We start from the raw sequence: 22,381 nt of genomic DNA on the forward strand, positions 1-22,381 counted from the left end.
GGGCCCTGTCAGTGGGCCCGGCTGTGGTCACGCCTTCCGGCCATGATGCACTGACATCTCCTGTGTGTTGTGTTTGCAGAAAACAAACGTGCTGAAGGCAAAGGAAATCAAGAAGTGGCTTTGGAGAAAACAGACGACATCCACGATGTGATGGTAGGTCCCCGTGGGCTCCGGAGGGGCCTTAGCTGACATTTACCTGCCTTTGTGCTGCGTCCTGTTGGGGGGAGATGTGGCAAAGCCACGGTCACGCCCTGCCTCGAGGACATGCATGCGTGTGCATGTGTGTGCACGTGTGTGCGTCCGTGTGCCCCGTGTCTCTGAGTGTCCACGTGTGTGCCTCCACGTGTGAGCAGGCAAGCTGGGCCTGTCGTCTGCGGAAACCCCGTGGGACAGGCTCAGAACGGCCCTCAGGCGGCGACGGCGGAGGCGGAGTCTGCGGGACACAGCGCCTGCCTGCGGGGCGGGGCAGCCGCCACAGGGCCCGGCTCCCGGGCCGCGATGCTCCCTGCTGGCCGGTCAGCCGTCAGGGACGGGCTCTGCAGCGCTGAGCTGCCCCGGGAGGGCTCTGCTGGCCGGTAACAGAGGGTCACTGCGACTCAGGGGAGGGGAGAAAGTTAAAACGAGACCAAACAGCGTGCACCGCGAGCAAGCGTGACGCGTTGACCGCACTGAAGAGCTCCTGTCTCTCATGTGACCCCATGAACAGAACGGAAAGACGAGCCACTCAGGGAGGTACTTGCAGGGCTTACGAGTTAAAAGATCTGATACTCAGAACGTGCGACGCGCTCACACGTCAGGAGCAGATGACGATCAAAGAGAAACGGGCAAGGACCCGACAGGCCGGGGAGCCCATCACTGCAAGTTCCCAGAGCCGATTCCTTTCTGTGAAAGTCGGCCGTGAGGCTGGGGGGGGGGGGGGGCGCCCGCGGGTAGGGGGTGAGGGGAGTCGGCGGGGGTGGGTCCAGGGGGCCGGGCCTGTGCGGGAGCGTCAGCTCTGGACGGAAGGCCGTTTCTCACCCCGGGCGCCCGGGTGGCCACCAAGCCGCTGTCTAAACTTCCGTGTACGACGGTTCATCACACACTGTGACAAATGACAGCGGCTCTCCTGGGCCCCTGCATCCTGAAGGTGCAGGGGCAGCGGAGGAGCTTGTGTCCCGGGGGCCAGGGAGGGGGACTCTCCCAGGTCCACACATGGTGTGTCCCTGCGGCCGGCGTGGGCACCCACGGGGGGCGCAGCTCAGACCCCACTCGGGGCCCCTGCAGCCCAGAGCCAGAAGCCCCACACCCCCGTGCCATCGGAAGCCCCATGTGGTAGCTGCTCCCATGTGAGCCCGCGGGAGACCCTCGAGGAACGTGCGAGGCCGCAGTCAGGATGGGAGAGTCACAGAAATCACACACCGCTTCTCACCTAAACCCCGGTTCCTTTAGTCCCGGCGTGTCCCATTGTCAGAGACGTGAGCCTTGGGGGCTGGGTGTGGATAAAGGTTTTTTCTTGCCAGTCCAGGTTGGTAAAAAATGAAACACCATACTTCCTCTGGACAATCAAAAGGGACATCATTGACTATCACAGTCTGAGCTGCGACCAGATGCTGAATCACTACGGGAAGACGGCGTCCTTCACCACCAAGGTGAGTGGGAGGGCTGGGGGCGCAGGTGGGGCAGCACCCTGCCTCCTGAAATGCCAGCACCTCCAGGGCTGGGAGAGCCACACGGGGACTGGTTCCCTGGGGGCTCCTCTCCAGGACTGGAGCCTCCTGCTGGCCTGGCCCGGCGTCAGTGTCCAGAGCCGCTCAGAGCTGCTGCCCGCAAACCGCCCCCCCCAGAGCCCCTGTGCCCCTCGCCCTGTGTCCCTGGGTGGCCCCAAGGCCACAGAAGCACTGTCCTCTGGGCGCACAGGCCAAGCCCAAGACAGGGCAGGTGACGGCTGCCACCGCAGCCTGACCCAGGCTCTGGGCCCTGGAGGGGCTCTGGATCCCAGGGGGGCCGGACCACCCTCACCTGCACTGTGACTTCCAACTGCAGGGGGGCATTGCCACACGGGCACTTCCTGCCCTCACCCCCTTTCAGCCACCAGCCCCATTTACCCTGAAGGCTGAGGTTAGGGGCGGGGCCAGCCCGGGACGGACAGGCCTGTGTGTACCCCCTGGGAGAGACAGGATAAAGGGGCTTCCCTGGCAACAAGGGCACCGTCCCCTAAACCCTCAAGGGTGACAGAGGGGCAGGGACGAAGTGCACGGCTGCCCCCGGAGCTCCCTGTAGGGCTCTGGCCCCCCACGCATCCTCGCCAGGCCTTGGGCCGCTGGTATCCTTCCGGGTGTGGACGGTGCCTGCGGACGGCCCAGTGGGGCCGGGCTCCCCGCAAAGACCCCCGGGTGGGCCTGGCACCAATGCTCCCAGCAGCCGACAGGGGCTACGTTTCCCGGGCACGTGGCACTTCTCTTCAAAAGCGTTGAGGAGTGGCCCCGGGCCTCTTTAACGAGCAGTGCGGCGTCCAGGGGGCAGAGCGGGGGCTGGGGGCGGGGGGCGGGGGGCGGCTGCGATGTAGACCCGTGAGCTCTCGCCTCCACCGCTCCTGGGCCTGAGCCCCAGCCCTTCGGGGACCAGGAGGTGAATGCAGCGCCTTCCGCTCTGGGGGCCCCCAGACGGCCCCGCCCGCCCTTGGGCCTGCCGTGCCTGCCACCGGCCAGAGGGTAAGCCCGAGGCCCCGGCCTGCACGTCGGGTCACGCGGCTGCTCGGCCAGCTGGCCGGGGGGTGGAGGGGCCGGGGGGCTGGGGAGGGGCCGCTCCAGGAGGTGCCCTCCCAGGAGCCCACTGGAGCCGGTGCTGCCCAGCCAGCCTGCGGGCACTGAGACTGGTCCGAGCTGGCCCGGCGCGTGGCCGGCGGGCCTGACGTGCCGCTGTCTCTGGAGATCGGGCTGTGCGTGAGCCTGCGGAGCCTGCCGTGGTATGTCCAGGCCGACCCCGCCTCCTTCTTCCCACGCTGCTACGGCCTCTGCACCGAGAGCGAGAAGCAGGAGTTCCTGGGTGAGTGGCTGGCGGCCCGGCCGAGGCGCCTGGCGTTGAGCGCTGGGCCAGGAAACCCGCGGGGCCTCTTTCTGGCCCACCTTCCTGCAGGAGGGGCCCCAGGGCTGGGGGTGGGGGTGGGGTGATGGGGGAGGGCCCAGTCCCATCCCAGCACCTGGGAGAGGCCAGCGTGGGGTTGGTGCTGGGCCCGGGTCTGGGTGCCTGGGGCACACGGGGACGACGGGCTCTGGGCTGGGGACAAAGGCTGGTCCCTGGTCCAATCTGCCTGGAGGCACAGGAGAGAGAAGGAGAAGGTCAGGGCAGGCAGGGAGGGGGTCGTTCGGGGGGGGCCCGTGTTTCCTGAGCGCCCATCTGGGGGGCTGTAGAGAGCGGCATCTGCCCAGCACCCCTGCCCTGTGCCCTGACCCCAGGCCGGGGCTCCCAGGAGCCAATGGCCGGATGCAGGGCAAGGCAGGGTCGGGGGCAGGGCAGAGGTGAGAAGTGCAGTGGGGGCAGGACCATGAGCGGGGATCTCGCAAGATGGGGCACTGGGTGGAGACCCAGAGGCGAGGGAGGCTGAGGGCAGCTGGCGGGGAGCTCCAGGCCAGCCCTGGAGCAGGCAGTGTGCCCGCACGTGCTCGGGCAGAGGGGCTGGTGATCTCAGGAGCATTTGTTCTGATGGACGGAGGAGGGTGGGTGAGGGGCTGCGTGGGGGGCTCAGGTTCTGGATATTTCCAGGGCAGCAGTAGCTGCCAGGCAGGTGGATGCCCGGTGGGGTGGCCTCAGCTGAGGTGGGGAAGGAGCAGGTTTGGGAGAGAAGTTGCTGGAATATCCAGCAACTTGGGGTGGGGAGCAGCCTCGCCTCCCAGGCCCCTCACGGAGGCGAGGCTCCCCTGGCCGCTGCCCCTGGCATGTGACAGGTGCTCAGAGGCAGCCTGGCCCCAAGCCTGGGTCTGGGGGACCCTGAGCTGCCTCTGCGCTGGTGGATACAGCAGGGCCCCCAGCCACCCACAGTTAGAGCGGTGGGAGCCAACAAACATGTCCAGGAAGGTCCGGAGGGGCTCGTGTGATGGGGAGGGTCCCGGTGCTGTCAGCAGGGGGCTCTTCTAGAAGGATCCCTCTGTGCAGGGCTGAGGACACGGGGGCAGGGAGAGGTGGTGACAGTGCCCACAGACCGTGGCCCTGGGGGTGCAGGAGAGGGGCAGGGAACGGGGTGCGTGGATTCTGCCTCTGGGCCTGTAGGCAGGGTGGATGTGCAGCTGGGGTGGAGGTCCTGGGGTGGATGAGACTCCCCTCCGCAGAGGAGGGAGGATGAGTGTGGAGGTGGAGGGTGTGGGCAGGGCGGGGCAGTGGGGGAGCACCCGGCCCCCGGAGGGCTCTGAGGCAGGAGTGAGGCCCGCACACGCAGTGGGATGCCCGGGCTGGGAATGGCTGGCGCTGGCTGAGCTCCCGTCCCCAGCGCAGGCAGGGGGGCGAGGCCTTGGTGTCCTTTCAGACGACTTCCAGCGCACGGTGGCCTCCAGCATCCTCAAGTGGGTGGTCAGCCAGCAGAACTGCAGCAGGAGCACACCCAAGGGCTGGAGGGAGAAGGCCGGTGACAGTGACCCCAGCAACAGGCAAGGTGTGTGCCGCCTTGGCATGGCCGAGGCCGTGCCACCCCGGGAGGACAGTGGCAGGAGGGGCCATGGAGCTGTGCATCCAGGGCGGGGCTGCAGCTCTGCCCCGACCCCCAGTCTCTTCCAGCAGAATCCCACGGGAATGGCGCTCCTGGGTCGTGTAGGGAGTCATGGGCCACCGTGGGTTTAGGCCTACAAGACCCAAATACGTCCTTTTTGTTGTTACTCACTTTCATAGAACAGTTTTAGGTTCACAGCAAAGTTGAGCAGGAGGTATAGAGTTGTCCTGTGTACCCTCTGCGCTTTCCTCCCCTGTATCAACATCCTCCTCCAGACGGTGCATTTGTTGTAAGTGATGGACCTACACTCACACATCATCATCACCCAGACTCCACAGTTTACATCACGGTTCCCTCTTGGTTTGGACAAATGTAAAATGAATGACATGTATCCACTGATATAGTATCTTTCAGAGTAGTTTCACTGCCCTAAAAATCCTCTGTGCTCAGCCTGTTCATTCCTCCTTCCCCCCAACACCTTATCTTTTTATTGTCGCCACAGCTTTGCCTTTTCCAAAATGTCATACAGTTGGAATCATACGGTATATATGATTCAGACAGGCTTCTTTCACTTACTAATGTGCATTTAAGGTCCCTCCATGTCTTTTCATGACTTGATAGCTCATTTCTCTTTAGCACTGAGTAACATTCCACTGTCTGGATGGAACAGAGTTTGTTCATCCAGTCACCTGTTGAAGGACATCTTGGGTGCTTTCAAGTCTTGGCAGTTATGATTAAAGCTGCATACAGGCTTTTGTGCAGCTGTAAGTTTTCAACTCACTTGGTAAATACCAAGGATCACGACTGCTGGATAATATGGCAAGAGTATGTTTAGTTTGGTAAGAAACTGCCAAACTGTGTTCCAAAGTGATTGCTACACCAGTTTATGTTCCCACCAGCAATGATGAGAGTTCCTGTTGCTCCGCATCCTGGTGAGCATTTGGTGACGTCAGTGCTCTGGATCTTGGCTGTCCTAATAGGTGTGTAGTGGTATCTCACTGTTGTTTTAATTTTCATTCCCCTGACAATATACGATGTTAAACACCTTTTAATATACTTATTTGCCATCTGTATATATTCTTTGGTGAGAAGTCTGTTCAGCTTCCCTCCAGTTTTAAATTGGGGTGTTTGTTTTTTTGTTGAGTTTTAAGGGTTCTTTGCATATTTTGGATACCAGTACTTTCTTGTATGTGTCTTTTGCAAATATTTTCTCCAACTTTACAGCTTGTTTTCTAATTCTGTTGATGATGTCTTCCACATAGCAGAAGTTTTAAATTTCAGTGAAGTCCAACTTATCAATTATTTTTTTCATGGATTGTGCCTTTGGTGTTGTATCTAAAAAGTCATCATCATACCCAAGTTCATCTTGGTTTTCTCCTGTTATCTTCTAGGAGTTTTATAGCTTTGTGTTTCAACTTAGGTCTATGATCCATTTTCAGTTAATTTCTATGAAGGGTGTAAGGTCTGTATCTAGATTCATTTTTTTTTTTTTTGCATGCAGATATCCATTTGTTCCAGCACCATTTGTTTGAAAAGACTATCTTTGCTCCATTGTATTGCCTTTGTGCCTTTGTCAAAGATCAGTTGACTATATTTGTGTGGGTCTATTTCTGGGCTCTCTATTCCACTGATCTATTTGTCTCTTTTTCACCAATACCACACTATCTTGATTATTGTAGATTTTTTGTAAAGCTCAAATTTAGATAGTGTCAATCTTCCAACTTTGTTCTTCTCCTTCAACATTGCATTGGCTATTCTGGATTTTTTGTTTCTCCATATAAACTTTAGAATCAGTTGGTCAATATCCACAAAATAACTTGCTGGGATTTTGCCTGGGATTGCTTTGAATCTATAGATCAAGTTGGGAAGAACTGACATGTTGACAATGAGTCTTTTCTATTCATGACCACAGAATACCTCTCCATTAATTTGTTCTTCTTTGATTTAATTAACCAGAGTTTTGTACTTTTCTTCATATAGATCTTGTACATATTTTGTTAGATTTATTTAATTATGTATTTATTTCATATTTGGAGTGCTAATGTAATGGTATTTTGTTTTTAATTTCAAATTCCAATTATTAATTGCTGGTGTATAGGAAAGTGATTGACTATAATGACTTACTAGTTCCAGAAGTTTTTTGTTCTTAATTCTTTCAGATTTTCTACATAGACAATCATGTCATCTTTGAATAAAAACACTTTTATTTCTTCTTTCCCAATTTGTATACTTTTCATTTTCTTGTCTTGTTGCATTAGCTAGGATTTCCAGTGTGATGTTGAAAAGGAGTGGTGAGAAAGGACATCCTTGCTTTGCTCCTGATTTTAGTAGGAAAGACTCTAGTTTCTCACCATTGAGTATAATGTTAGCTGTAGGTTTTTTGTAGATATTCTTTATCAAGTTGAGGAAGTTCCTCTCTATTCCTAGTTTGCTGAGAGTTTTTATCATAAGTGGGTGCTGAATTTTGTCAAATGCTTTTTCTGCATCTATTGATATGATCATGTAATATTTCTTCTTTAGCCTGTTGGTATGATGGATTACATTAATTGATTCTTGAATGCGGAACCAGTTTTGCATACCCGGGATAAATGTGACTTGGTCATGGTGTATAATTCTTTTTGTAAATTGTTAGATTTGATTTGCAAATATTTTGTTGAGGATTTTTCAAATATGTTCATGAGAGATTTTGGTCAATAGTTTTCTTTTCTTGTGATACCATTGTCTGGTTTTGGTATTAGGGTAATGCTGGCCACAGAGAATGAGTCACAAAGTATTCCCTCTGCCTCTATCATCTGAAGGAGATTGTAGAGAATTGGTATACATTTTTCTTTAAATGTTTGGTAGAATTCACCTGTGAATCCATCTAGGACTGGTGCCTTCTGTTTTGGAAAGTTATTAACCATTGATTCGATTTCTTTAATAGATATAGGACTATTCCGATTGTCTGTTTCTTCTTCTGTGAGCTTTGGCAGATTGTATATTTCAAAGAATCAGTCCATTTCACCTAGATTATAAAATTCGTTGGCATAAAGTTGTTCATAGTATTCTTTTATTATCCTTTTAATGTCCATGAGATCTGTAGTGATGTCTCCTCTTAGTTTTATGATATTAGTAATTTATGTCATCTATCTTTTTTTGTTTTTAGTTAACCTAACTACAGGCTTATTAATTTTATTGATGTGTTCAAAGAACCAGCTTTTGGTTTCACTTATTTTCTCTATTGATTTCCCGTTTTCAATTTCATTTATTTCTGGTTTAAGTTTGTTTTTTTTCTAATTTATTTATTTTATTTATTTAGTTTTGGCTGTGTTGGGTCTTTGTTGCTGCGCGTGGGCTTTCTCTAGTTGCGGCGAGTGGGGGCTACTCTTCGTTGCGGTGCACAGGCTTCTCACTGCAGTGGCTTCTCTTGTTGCGGAGCACGGGCTCTAAGCATGCGAGCTTCAGTAGTTGCGGCATGTGGGCTCAATAGTTGTGGCTCACGGGCTCTAGAGCACAGGCTCAGTAGTTGCGGCACACGGACTTAGTTGCTCCGCGGCATGTGGGATCTTCCTGGACCAGGGATTGAACCCATGTCCCCTGCATTGGAAGGTGGTGGATTCTCAACCACTGCGCCACCAGGGAAGTCCCTGGTCTAAGTTTTATTATTTATTTTCTTCTGTTTATTTTGAGTTTGATTTGTTCTTCTTTTTCTGGCTTCCTAAGATAAAAGCTTAGACAATTAGTTTCAGATCTTTCTTCATTTCTAATATATGCATTCAATGCTATAAATTCCCCTCTAAGCACTGCTTTCATTGCATCCCACAAATTTTGATAAATTGTATTTTTATTTTCATTCAGTTCTAAATATTTAAAATTTTTCTTGGGATTCTTTTCATTGACTCATGTGTTATTAGACGTACGTTGTTTAATCTCCACATACTTGAGGATTTTTCCAGCTATCTGTACCTTTTGATTTCTAGTTTAATCCATTGTGGTCTGAGAGCATATATTTTATGATTTCTATTCTTTTACATTTGTTAAGGTGTGTTTTATGGCCCCAAAGTGGTCTATTTTGGGAACTGTTCCAAATGAGCTTGAGAAGAATGTGTATTGTGCTGTTGTTGGATGAAGTACTGTATAGATGTCCATTATATCCAGTTGATTGATGGTGCTATTGAGTTCACCTACGTCCTTATGGACTTTCTGCCTGCTGGATCTATCCATTTCTGAGAGAGGGGTGTTGAAGTCTCCAACTCTCATAGAGGTCATCTATTTCTCCCTGAAGTTCTATCAGTTTGTGCCTCATGTATTTTGATGCTCTGTTGTTAGGCACATACATGTTAAGTATTGCTATGTCTTCTTGTTGTATTGACCCCTTCATCATTATGTAACATTCTCTTTATCCCTGATAGTTTTCCTTGCTCTGAAGTCTGTTCTGTCTGAAATTAATATAGATACTCCTGCTTTTCTTTATTAGTGTTAGCATGGTATATTTCTCTCCATCCCTTTGCTTTTAATCTATATGTGTCTTTATCTACAGTGGAATTCTTGTTGAAAACATACTGTTGGGTCTTATTGCTTGATCACTGTATAATCTCTTTTAATTGATACATTTAATCATTGACATTTAAAGTGATTATTGATATGGTTGGAGTAACAGCTACCATATTTATTACTGTTTTCTATTCGTTGCCCTTGTCCTTTGTTCCTATTTTTTTTCTACTCTTTTTCTGCTTCTTGTGGTTTTTATTGAGCATTTTGTATGATTTCATTTTCTTTCTTTTCCTAGCATAGCAGATATATATAGATATATATAAATTTTTTTAGTGGTTGTCCTATAGTTTGCAATATACATTTACAATGAATCGAACTGCATTTTCAAGTAACATTGACCACTTTACAGTAATGGGAATATTTTATAAGAAAATGTTCCTAATTTCTTCCTCCTGTGCCCTGTATCTTTGCTGTCATTTATTTCACTTATCCATAAGCTATAATCTGTATACATTTTTGCTATTTTTATTTTTAATAATAATTATTAAATTATTATGTTCTGTCAGATCAATTAAGGATTAAAAAAGTAAAGTTTTAATTTTCCCTTTATTTATTCCTTCTCTAATGCTCTTCCTTTCTTTATGTGGATCTGTTTCTGATTTATGCCATTATTTTTCTCTCCTAAGGACTTCTTTCTTTTAACATTTCTTGCAAGCCAAGTCTACTGGCAAAAAAATCCCCTCTTTTTTTTTTTTTTTTTTGTCTGATACAGTGCTCTGTAGTCCTGTGATCAGGTCTCAGTCTTTGGTGAGCCTGTACCCTTGGACTGTGAACTTCACCACTGCTTCTCCTTTTTTACCCCTTTGGTGGGACAGGATGGCTAGAGGTGGTGGAGCGTTGATTAGGCCCTGATAAAACCCTGGCAGGTCACACTCTGGTGACTGTTTCTCCTGAGGGCAGCCTTGTTAAGAACAGAGTGTTCCTTTCCTCCTCTCCCTGCCAGAAACACAAGGGGATTTTCCTCCAATCCTCACTGTGACCCCCAGGTCAAGCTCTTGGAGGTAAAACTGACAAAAGTATGGGGCCCCTAAAAATGACCCCTGGGGTCTCTAACTCTCAGGGTTGTCCACGCTGAGCCTCCCGCAATCCGTCCATTGCAGCAGGTGGGTTTCCTTCCCTGGTGCTGGCTCCCACAGAGGTTTCTGCTCTGGTGACTCTCTGTACCTGCCCATCCGTCTCTCCAATTTGGGGCAGGCTTTTGCCTTGTGACCTCAGTTCTCTGACAGATCTAAGAACAGCTGGCGATTTTCCGGTCTGTTCAGCTTTTCACCTGCTGTTAGGGTGGAGTGGCAACTTCCAGGCTCCTTACATGCTGGACACCAGAAGTGAATTTTCACTTTAAAATGGTTATTTTTATATTTTGTGAATTTCACCTCAGCACATTTAAGAAATGCATGTTGTAATCTCCGCAGCAACCGCAAAGCTCGAGCGCTTTCTCCCGGGTCCGTTCTCGCTGGCGGCCGCTGGGTCCATCAGGGCTGCCATCTAAGTGGCTGTGCCTGGGGCTTGTGCAGGTGTCCCCATACACCTTCCAAGCAGCCTTGTTCTGCAGGCTCCTGCCCCATAGCCCCACGACAGGGTTCAGCTCTCACCCCGTCTCCGCATCCAGCCTGGGGACCGCTGGCTTTGTGTGGGGGGCAGGCCGCCACATGAGGTGGGGGCCAGATGCATGAGGTCTGCCTTCACCTGGGCGGGGGCCTCCCTGTGTTCAGTGCTCCCCAGACCAACAGCGATCTTGGCTCACGGGCTCCAGAAGGAGAGGGTGCTGCGTGGGAGGTCGGATGCGCAGAGCCACAAAGCCCACACAGGCTGGGCCTCTGAGAAGTGCCAGATGTACAGGGAGGTGTTCCTCCCAGCCTCCCGCAGGGCCGGCAGGCATCACTGCAGGGCTGTCCACAAACACCTGTTCTTTTCTCACTGAGGACCAAGTATGTGCTCAGAAGCAGAGGTTTTGTGGAGAGCTCATCAGAAGTGCTGTTTCATTCCCACCCGAGGGGCTGAGAGTCTAGTCGGAGGGTGGGGGGCACGGTGCAGTGGGGGGGCAGCTTCGGGAGGGGAAAGGTTACCTGCCCAGACCCAGGTGTGGCATCCAGGGCGGCTGCCCAGAGAAGCGAGAGCCCTCACCGTGAGGCCCTGAGGCACAGACAGGTGGGGTGGCCTTTGCCTGCGCCCCCAGTCGTACCACTGCATGGGGGCGGGTGGTGGCCCAGGCTCCACGTGCTTGTCCTTGGGTTTCAGTTCCTGAGAGCGCGGGATCGAGGCTCACAGGCCTCTCAGGGCAGCTGGTGGACGTCGCGTGCAGGGTGTGCGAGGCCTACCTGGGGCGGCTGGAGCACAGGGACATCGACCTCTCTGAAGACGCCGCCAAGGACCTCACGGAGGACGAGTGGCAGGACCTGACCCAGCAGTACTACACGCTCCTTCAGTAAGACGCCTGGTCGGCGCCCTCTGGGGCCTGCCCGAGGCTCGCGTTACCCAGAGGACGCCGGGTGGACTTTAGGGGTTGTCTGGGGACGTTGGCCCCTGGGACGTCTGGGGCGCCTGTCTGGCAGTTGGGGTGCCTTTTTGGGTGCCTGCCCAGGCCCCTGTTGGCTGAGAAGAGGATGACACGGCCGGGCGACCCTGTGGCACCTTGCGCACCCTGCGTGTCCTTTGCGTCATTTGTGGCCACAGCCGCCGTGGGCGTCCCCTTTGTGGCCAGGCCGCCTGGCTGGCTCTGGGTGGTCGGGACTAGCGGGGCCGTTGCTCGGCCCAGGCCTCCTGACTCCACGACCTTCAATTGCCCCTCACTCCCCGGGGGCCCTCTGCGGAGGGCTGCGACCTTTCACAGTGGCCGACGGCGCGGAGCTGGGGCAGAGGCGGGCCAGCAGCCGCGCCGGGAGCAGCTCTCCGCCGAGGGAACAAGGCAGCAAAGCTGGAGCCCTTGTTTTGGAGGGTCTGCCTGCAGCCCACACGCCCCATCCCAGGGTCGTTTCTGTTGTTCTACTCCTTTCCTTCTTTGGATCAAGTATCTTCTTTTTTATTGGATGTAAATACAGTAAAGGGCATGCCACGTGCTGATGGTATTTCTCCAGGTGGATGAAAGTCTGCATGTGTGCTCACGGTGTAGCCACCGCCCAGACCAAGACAAAGGACATTCCCAGCCCCCCAGCCCCCCTGGTAACCCCTCCCAGGCAGGACCCCACCGAGGTCACACCTCCTCTGATTCCCACCACCTCCACCAATGTTGCTGTGGAATTTCACGTTCATGGAATCCTACAGGCCGGGCTGTCTCATTTGTGACTTCTGCTCGACACAAGACCTGTGAGATTTATCCAAGTTGGTGCAGAAGCTCATTCTTTTCTGTTGCTGTGCGGAATCCCGTCCTTTCAATAGACCACAGAGCCCTTACTCCTTCCGCTGTGGATGGGCAGGTGGGACACCGCCAGTTTTGAACAATTCCCAAAGTGGCTGTGCAGCTTCGTAAGCCAGCCGTGACACGTGTCCACGCGCCCCGCTCCCCGCGCCGTGGACAGCCCTCGGCATTGTCACACTTCTTCATTTTCCCTTCTTCGTCGTCTCATTGTGGTCTTAGTTTGCGTTTCTCTGATGGCCGATGGTGATGAACATAGTTTCATATGCTTACTGGCCATTTGGCTATGTTCTCTCGTGAAGTGCTTATTCAAATCTTTTGATCATTAAAGAGAAAGAGGTTGGTTCTCTGTTTATAAAGTTGATTTCTAAGAGTTCTCTACATATTCGTCACCAAGTCCTTTGTTGGAGATGTGCATTAAGCGTACCTTCTCCCAGTGCATGACTTGTCTTTTTACCTTTCAATGGAATTTCTTGATGAGGTCCACTGTTTTCATTTTTTCCCTATTATGGTAGGTCCTTTAGAGTCCTGGTTAAGAAACCTTTGACTATTCAAGGTCATGAAGATGTTCCCCTATGATTTCTTCTACATGCTTTACTGTATTTCCATTCACTTTTAGCTTTTCATGACTAATTAATCTTAACTTGTGTGTAAGATAAGAGATAAGGATCAAGGTTCTTTTTTTGTATACAGATAGTCACTGTAAATAAAAAATAAACATGCATTTTGGCGGAACTTGCTTTCAGCCCTGATCAGCACTGATCTGTTTTGGTAACTGTTTCATGTACACTTGAATACAATGCATATCTGCATTGCTAGGTGGTGTGTTATTAAAAATGTCAGTTAAGTCAAGTTAGTTATTCAAATCTATATCCTTACTGATTATTTTGCCTGCTTGTTCTCTGAGATACTGAGAGAGCCTAGTTAAAATCTCCAACTGTATTTGAGGTATTAATAGACGTAAAGAGGGTATTTCATAAGAAAGGAATCCAATCAAAGGAATCAAAACAATCTGGACTTGGATGTAGTGAATACTGCATCAGAATATATAAAACAATCACAGAATTAAAAAGAGAAATAGAAATGCAACTGATTTTTGCGTGGTGACTTTGTATTCTGCTACTTTGCTGAATTCATTTATTAGCTGTTCAATTTGGGGGAAAAGTTTGAGAAGGACTTGTATTAGCTCTTCTTTAAATGTTTGGTAGATTTCACCAGTAAAGCCATCACATCTAGGGCATTTCTTTGCTGGGAGAGTTTTGATTACTGATTCAAGCCCCTTAGTTGTTATAGGTCCATTCGTATTTTCTGTGTCCTCATGATTTAGTCTTGGTAGGTTTTGTGTTTCTGGAAATTTGTGTATTTCATCTAAGTTATCCAGTTTGTTGGTGTACAACTGTCCATAGTACTCTCTTATAATCTTTTTTAATTTTTGTAAAATCAGTAGTAATGTCCCTAATATCATTTTTGATTTTAGTAATTTGAGTATTCTCTGTTTTTTCCTTAGTCCATCTAGCTAAAAGTTCACCTACTTTGTTGATCTTTTCAATGAACCAACTTTTGGTTTTATTCATTTCCTCTATTGTTTTTCTATTTTGTTTAATTCTGCTCTAATCTTTATTATTTCCTTCCTCCTGCTAGCCTTGGGTTTAGTTTGTTCTTCTTCTTTTTCTAGTTTCTTAAGCTGTAAAGTTAGGTTATTGACTTGAGATTTTTCTCATTTTTTAATGTAAGCCTTTATAGCTCTACATCTTCCCCTTGGTACTGTTTTCACTACATCCCATAAGTTTTGACATGTTGTGTTTTAATTTTCATTTATCTCTAAGTATTTTCTTTTTTTTTTTAAATATTTTATTTATTTATTTATTTATTTATGGCTGTGTTGGGTCTTCGTCTCTGTGTGAGGGCTTTCTCCAGTTGCGGCAAGTGGGGGCCACTCTTCATCGCGGTGCGCGGGCCTCTCACCATCGCGGCCTCTCCTGTTGCGGAGCACAGGCTCCAGACGCGCAGGCTCAGTAGTTGTGGCTCATGGGCCTAGTTGCTGCGCGGCATGTGGGATCCCCCCAGACCAGGGCTCGAACCCGTGTCCCCTGCATTGGCAGGCAGACTCTCAACCACTGCGCCACCAGGGAAGCCCTCTTTTTTCCTTAAAATTTATTTATTTATTTTTGGCTGCACTGGGTCTTCGTTGCAGTGCACGGGCTTCTCATTGCAGTGGCCTGTCTTGTCACGTAGCAGGGGCTCTAGGCACACGGGCTTCAGTAGTTGTGGATGCGGGCTCAGTAGTTGTGGCTCTCAGGCTCCAGAACGCAGGCTCAGTAATTGTGGCGCACGGGCTTAGTTGCTTCGCGGCATGTGGGATCTTCCCAGACCAGGGCTTGAACCCATGTCCCCTGCATTGGCAGGTGGATTCTTAACCACTGCACCACCAGGGAAGTCCTTACATTCATTTTTAAAAGATAGTTTCACTGGAATAAAATTCTAGCTTTGCAGAGGTTTTTGTTGCTTTTGCATTTTAAGATATTATTCTATCATCTTCTGGCTTTCATAACTTTTATTTACAAATCACCTGTAGTATTGTTTCTGTTCTTTGAAGGTAGTGTCTTTTTATCTGGGTGCTTTAAGATCTTTTTATCTTTGGTTTTCAGCAGTTTTGTTACAATGCTTTTAGGAGCAGTTTTCTTTGTATTTATCCTGCTTCGGGTTTGTGGGACTTATTTTATCTGTTAGTTGGAGCTTCCCATCAAATTTGGAAAATTCTTGGCCATTAATTTTTCCGATATTGCCTCTGCCCCATTCTTTCTCTAACTTCTGTCTGGGATTTCAATTACACATATGTTAGACTGTGTCCCTCATGTCTCTTACACTGGTCTCATCTCTCATCATCATCATGACAGTCTTTCTAATATCTTTGAGTCTAACTCTAAACTATATATTCTCTTCCACTGACCTTGCTATCTTTTACCTTAGTAATAGTACTGTACATTTTAAATTACTGTATATTTATGATTTAATTCATGGTAGAAATAGTCCATTCTCTTTACTCTCTTTTCCAGAAATTTTCTATTTATTCTCACGTATGAATTCTTCTAGATTCATTGCCCTGGTAACTAGTGCAGTTTATCATCTTTTCGTGTTTATTAGCCGTGTGGATATCCTCTTTTGTGAATTCACTATTCAGGTTTCTTGCCCATCCTTCTATTGTCTCCCATTCTGTGGATTTTTTTCATTCTCTTAAAGATGTGTTTTGATAGAGTGAAAATCTTTAGTCATCATAGAGTCCAATTATCTTAGTTTCTCTTCATCATTGATGTTTTATAATACTATTCAAAAAGTCCTTGCTGTTTCCAAGTCATGAATTTATACTCCTATGTTTTCTTCTAAAATAATCATTATTTTACCTTTCACATATTTTTACACATGCCCGTTTGGAGTTGATTTTCATGTATGGTGTTTGGTAGGTATCAAGATGTATTTTTCCATATGAATATTGGAAATGACTTATAATTTATTGAAAAGTATTTCTTTTCCCACTGTATGGCCTTGTCATAAATCAGAGTAGCATTAATGTAATTGAAATGGAACTAACCCCTTGATCAGCAGACAGTCTGGCCTATTCACAGCAGGACAGTCTTTGCCACCATAAACCTTCGTAATCGTACAGGAGGAATCCAATTTTTTCCACTTCTTCCAGTTCAACTTTTAAAATACATTTATTGAGCTATAATTGGAATGCCATAGACTCCATTAATTGTAAATGTACAATTCAATGATTTTTAGTAAATTCACAAAGTTGTATAAAACCACAATCCAGTATTAGGACATGTCCATCACCCCATAAAATTCCCTTGTTCCCATCTTCAGTCACTCTTTGTTCACAGCCCCAGTCCTTTCCAGCCACTAATCTTTTTCTGTCTCTATGGGTTGTATTTTCTGGTTTTTAATAATACTGAGTCTTCCAATCCATAGATATAGAATGTTTCTCCACTTGTTTAGGACTTTTAAAATGTGTATCAACAATATTTTATAGTTTTCAGAGTTCAAAATTTATACTTCTCTTGCTAAATTTATTCCTGTATGTTTTATTTTTAATACTATTATGAATGGAATTAATTTCTTAATTTTAATTTTAGGATTTTTGTTGGTAGCGTATAGGAATGCAATTGATTTTTGTATATTGATCTTGTAACTGTGACTTTTGCTGAACTCACTTATTAGTTCTAATAGTTTGCAGTGTGTGTGTGTGTGTGTGTGTGTGTGTGTGTGTTCCTTAGAATTTTCTACATACAGGGTATGTCATTGTAGAAAACAATTTTATTTCTTCATTTCCAGTCTTGAGTTCCAGGAACTCAAGATTGGTCTAACATTCGGTGGCATATTCTTCAACCTTAAAAGGAAGGAAGTTCTGTCAAATGCTACAACGTGGATGGACCTTGAGAACATTATAATGCGTGAAATAAGCCAGACACAAAAAGATAAATAATGTATGATTCCACTCATATGAGGTACTCAGAGTCATCAAAATTACAGAGACAGAAAGTAGAATGGTGGTTGCCAGGGGCGAGGAGTTAATGGGTACAGAGTTTCAGTTTACAAGATGATGGTGGTGATGTTTGCACAACGTGAGTGTACTTAATGCCACTAAACTGTACACTTAAAAATATTTAAGGTAGTAAATTTAATGTTATATGTATTTTACCACAATAACATTTTTGGAAAAAAAAGTAAATTGGTAAATTTCATCATGTTTACAGAATAAAGAAGAAAAACTGTATTAGCATCTCAATAGATGCAAAACACTGATGGAATTCAATGTGTCCATGTTAAATTTTGTTGTTGTTTTTAGCAAACTAGGAAAAGAAAGAAACCTCCTTAATTTGATAAAGTTTATCTACAAAAATCCTAAAGCTAATATATTTCTTAATGGTTATGAACTGAAAGTGTTCCCCTAGAAATCAGAATGAAACAAAAATTCCCACTATCATGACGTCTAGTCAGTATTGACTGAACAATCTGTTGAGTTTAATAGTACAAGAAAAAGAAAGAAAAGACATAAAACTCTTTACTTACTGATGACCTAATTGTGCATATAGAAAATTTTAACAATCATAAAGGAAGTATCATAATTAAGTCAGTTTAGCAAGGTCACTAGGTACCAGGTCAATATACAAAAGTCCACTGTATTTCTGTGTACTGTAACAATCATAAAATGAAATTTTAAAAATGAAATTTATAATAACATCAAAACCCTACAAATATCCAGAAAAAATATAACAAAATACAAGGAAAACCCTAAACTGAAAATTATAAAATTATACAGAGAAAGACCCAATAAGTATGTGTATGTGTTGTGTGTGTATGTGTGTGGTGTGTTTATGTGTGTGTATGTGTGTGTGTATAAAACCACATTCATGAATTAGAAGACTCAGTGGTATAGAGATGTTTGTTTTTCCCAAACTAATCTGTAGATTCATTGTAATCCCCATCAAAATCCACGCAGGGATTTTTTTGGTGGTGGGGGATGGGAGGAGCTGACAAACTGATTCTGAAATTTATTTGGAAATATAAATGATTTATGAAAAACCAAGACAACCTTGATCAAGAAAAATGAAATTAGAGGACTTATGCTCCATATTTGAAGACAAACTGTAAATCTACAATAATTAAGACAGTGTGGTTTTGGGATAAGGTAGGTAAATAGGCAATGTCACTGGAGAGTCTAGACATAGCTCCTCACATGTCTGAGCACTTATGATCAAGGTGCCACTGCAGTTCAGTGAGGAAGGGTTAGTCTCTCCACTAAATGGTGCTTGAGCAATTAGTATCCTTATAAAAAGAAAGTGTACCTTGAATCCTGACTCACAAATACACAATAATTAATGTGAGATGTGGCATGTGATATGTGAAAGTTTAAAAAATAATAAAACGTTGGAGTGTATCTTCATGATGACAAGGAAGGCAAAGATGTCTTAAATAGTTCTCTAAAAGCACTAATCATAATTTAAAAGTTGATAAATTGTACTTTATTGACATTAAGAACTCTGTTTATCAAGAAACACTACAAAGAGAATGAAAAGACAAGCCACAAACTGGAGGAACATATTTACAACACGTATATCCAACAGAGGTCTCGGATCTAGGATCTTTAAAGAACGCCCATAAATCAGTAAGAGAAATAATCCCATTGGAAATGTCACATAAGAAGACAGCAAGTGGCCAATCAGCACATGAAGAGACACTTAGCATCAATGAATTCATAATTCAAGGGTGAATTAAAACCATAGAGACGCCACTGCACACCCACAAGAACGGCTGAAAGGTCAGCCGAGATGTGGAGCGGCTGGAGCCTTAATCTGCTGTTGGGGCGGGGGGGCGGGGGTGTCAGGAAATCGGTGCAGCCTGTCTAGAAAACCTCAGGCGTTCCGTATAAATTGAGGCATCTACATACCCTATGACCCAGCTCTGCCGTGCTTGGGGCGTTTGTCCAAGAGAAATGAAAACACATCTGCAGAGGGTCTTCATTCATAATCTGGAAACCACCAACGGTGTGAAGAACTTGCTGCTGATGCCTGCAACGCCACACGTGGCTCTCCACGTCGTTCTGTTGACTGAACGAGCCACTGGTGTGAAGTTCAGTGCCAGGAGGCGTCCACACAGGGGTGGGGAGAACAGGTCAGAGACAGAGGGGTCTGGCCGACATGGTCTCCAGGGCAACATTTTGAGGGGTTGGCAGTGTTTGCATCTGGACCCGGGTGGCACCTGCCTGAGAGTACCTGTGCGAGAATGGTCAGCTCCCCAGCAGGGCTGCGCCCTTGGCTCGAAGTCCCAGGTGTAACCAGGGGTGGCAGCAGCAGACCCCGCAAGGGCCGCAGTGGCACCTTCCGAGCTAGGGAGCTCGTTAGGGAACCAGAGGGTGGTTAGCTCGGTCTGTCCCCGTTCCTTCCTTGTTGAGGCGCCCGGGGTCCCCACGCGGGGTGTGCGTGTCGTCAGGACCAGAAGGGCAGGTGCTGTGTCCCTTTCTTTCTTATCATCAGCATCTGGGGGGAGAGTGCTTGTTCTCTGGCGATTATGGGGGTGTCTGGGACTGGGAGCTTGGCCAGGCCTCCACCTTAGGCTGGGGTCCCGCCTCCTCCATCCGTCCTCTGCCCCCAGGGGGAAGCGACAGTTTTCCTATTGTGATGCACAAACTCACAGGGGACTCCATCCTGCCTGGATGCCACTGCGAGGGGCTGAGGCCTCGTTCTGAGCCCCAGGGCTTGGACGCCCTGGGGAGACCGTGGGGACCCTTCCCCGAGGGAAGATCAACCCCTGTCTTCTTTCTGAGCCCAAGTGGAGATTGCGTTTGCTGGTCTCCTGGGCAGCTCTGCCCCTGGCCATCAGGCTGGGCTCTCGGGGACCTGCCTCATTTTGCACGGCATCCGGGCCGGTCTCTGCTGCCGGACGGGAGGGTTACAGACAGCTCGGGACTCACACCTGCTTCCGCCAGGTCCTGTCTTCTCCCTGGGGTCAGGTAGAGCGTGTGCACCACCAAGGTGGGCCAGGGGGCTCCGGGGGCTCCCCTTCTGTGTGTCCTGTTAGAACCAGGGGGCGAGGCCCTGTCTGACCCGTCACCCACGTTCCCTGCACCAAAGGGGGCTCCTGCTTTCTCACGCCCCAAACTCGGCTCCTCGGTATGGGGGCCTCTCCCCCACCGTCGGGGACCCCACTCATCGCTTCTCCCTCCCTGTTGCCCCCCCTTCCCAGCAGGGTGGGCACAACACTGTGCACAGACGTCCGTGTCCCAGAAAGCTTCTTCCCCACGCCAGGGCCATCCCCGCAGGTGGTGGCAGGTGGCCTCGGAGCCCAGCACAGTGTCCTCTGCTGCAGTCCCCCCTCGCGTGGGGTTGCGATGCGGCCCGGGGGTGGGTTTCCTGGTCCCAGGCTTCAGGGATGCACCAGCAACCGAGCTCTGAACCCGTCCAGACAGCTATGCCGTCTGCCTGCCTTATTCCCTTAAGTTATGGTGGCTTCCTGGGGCGGCCCCATGGCCAATCTGGCAGTCAAGCCCACGGGACACTAAGCTGGCATCCAGCCTGCGTGAGCTGCAGGACCCTAGGTGCTGCCAGCGTGGGCAGCTCGGCTTTCCCACACGGGCCTGCAAGGGCCACCCTGACGTGGGTCCGGAACAAGGACCCTGGCCTTCATCTCCCGGCACCTTTTCTGGGCCCAGGCACAGCGCCCCAGGGTGTCCTCAAATCGGGGGTCCCCACGACCCTACAGGCCACGTTCCCGGGCACCCGTCGGGCGGGCAGCAGGATGCTCTGCGCCTGCCCCTCACCCTTTCCTCGGGCGGCCACTTGCTGGCACCTGGGCACCGCCCTCGGAGTCTCACGGGCTTTCTGGATCTTGCTTTGTAGCGGCGAGGCGTTCATCTCCAATTCAAGAAACTACTTTTCGCAGTGCCAAGCTCTGCTGAACAAAATCACCTCTGTGAACCCTCAGACGGAGATCGACGGGCTCCGGAACATCTGGATCGTAAAGCCCGCGGCCAAGTCCCGGGGCCGAGGTAAGTCCCGAGCTGGGCGCCCTGCGGGGACAGCCAGCCGTGGCAGCGGGGGCGGGGCTGGGCGCCAGGCTCCCTGGGGGGCTCAGGACTCGCGGGTCCCGGGGAGCAGGCGTCCCAGTGACCCTGGTCTTCATGGCTGCTGTTCCAAGTTTTGCTAAGTAATTAGGATTAATTAGGAAGTTCCATCTCTAGTCCTCAGTTAGACTGTCTGTAGTTTTCTTTTTCGTTTTTGCTCGCTCGCCAGCTGCGGCAACGGAATGAGGACTCCGCATCCCGCAGCAGGGGGGCCTGGGCCCAGGGTGGTTATAAAACCCCCAGAGGCACTGGCCTCCTGCAGGCACGTCCTGAGTGCCCTGTGAGCTCTGTCCCTGGTGACCCCGGCTCAGGTTTTCTACTTCCCCTTGCGTCACGGCTGTGACCGTGCCCTCTTCTTTATTCCTAATGGTGAATACTGTGGGTTCTTCATTTAAAAACAGGATTTCAAGGTGATTTTCCAATCTTATGAGTGTTTCCAAAGAACCAACTTTTGGTTGCATTTTTTCAGTTTTCCTGTGAGGGATTGTTCCCTCTTGGTGCTGACTTAAATGCTAAGCTTATTTATTCCCCAAACATCCTTGTGCAACCGTAGAAGCTTTCAGGCTATGGAAATGTCCTCCTAATACAGCCATCCCTGCATCCTCTTGTTTATATATATGATGTTCTCTTTTCCCTGAGTATCTAAATAGACCTTACCTTTTGTTTGCGTATTCTATTTGCCCCTTGAGTTATTTGAGGGGTTTTATTGTTGCTGTAAATTCATAAGTGGTTACTTTTTTTGTGATTTTTTAAAAAGCTTTATTAATTTGTGACATTCCTGCATTCGGTCCTGGATATCCTGCATTCAGGATGTCCTGAAACATTCTCTTTCCTGAGCTTCTGCCTGCTCTCAGCAAGCACCTTCCCGGGCTGGGCCAGTGTCCCTCCCTGGGCTCTCTCCTGAGCCCAGACCTTCCACCCACTGCCGACACCGCATCCCCGGGGACGCTCCACAGGCACCTCAAACCCACCTGTTCAAAACCGAGTGCACGCCATTGTGCCTGGTCACTGGCTGTGCTCCCACCGCCTGGCCCCCAACCCAGTGCCCCCGTCTGCTCTTGGCCCAGGGATTTGCAGCTTCGTCCTGGACTTTGGTCTCAAGATGGCAAGGTCTCCACTTGCTGTAACTGAAGAGCGGCGGGTCCTGTGTTTTGTGAGGAAAGCTCCCTTGTGCCCCGTGCTGTCACTGCCCCTGGGC

General features: G+C 48.9%; 1 protein-coding gene across 1 annotated transcript in view; it reads left to right on the top strand.

The window, feature by feature from the left end:
• The window catches only part of TTLL8 (tubulin tyrosine ligase like 8), a 55,433-nt gene that overhangs the window by 12,044 nt on the left and 21,008 nt on the right, over positions 1 to 22,381 (top strand). The window contains 6 exon segments of the mRNA XM_057556522.1: positions 98 to 153; positions 1,500 to 1,628; positions 2,910 to 3,024; positions 4,499 to 4,624; positions 11,450 to 11,636; positions 20,960 to 21,108. Coding sequence (XP_057412505.1) covers positions 98 to 153; positions 1,500 to 1,628; positions 2,910 to 3,024; positions 4,499 to 4,624; positions 11,450 to 11,636; positions 20,960 to 21,108 — 762 coding nt within the window.

Source organism: Balaenoptera acutorostrata, chromosome 11, assembly GCF_949987535.1.
Source record: "Balaenoptera acutorostrata chromosome 11, mBalAcu1.1, whole genome shotgun sequence".
Taxonomy (NCBI): domain Eukaryota; kingdom Metazoa; phylum Chordata; class Mammalia; order Artiodactyla; family Balaenopteridae; genus Balaenoptera; species Balaenoptera acutorostrata.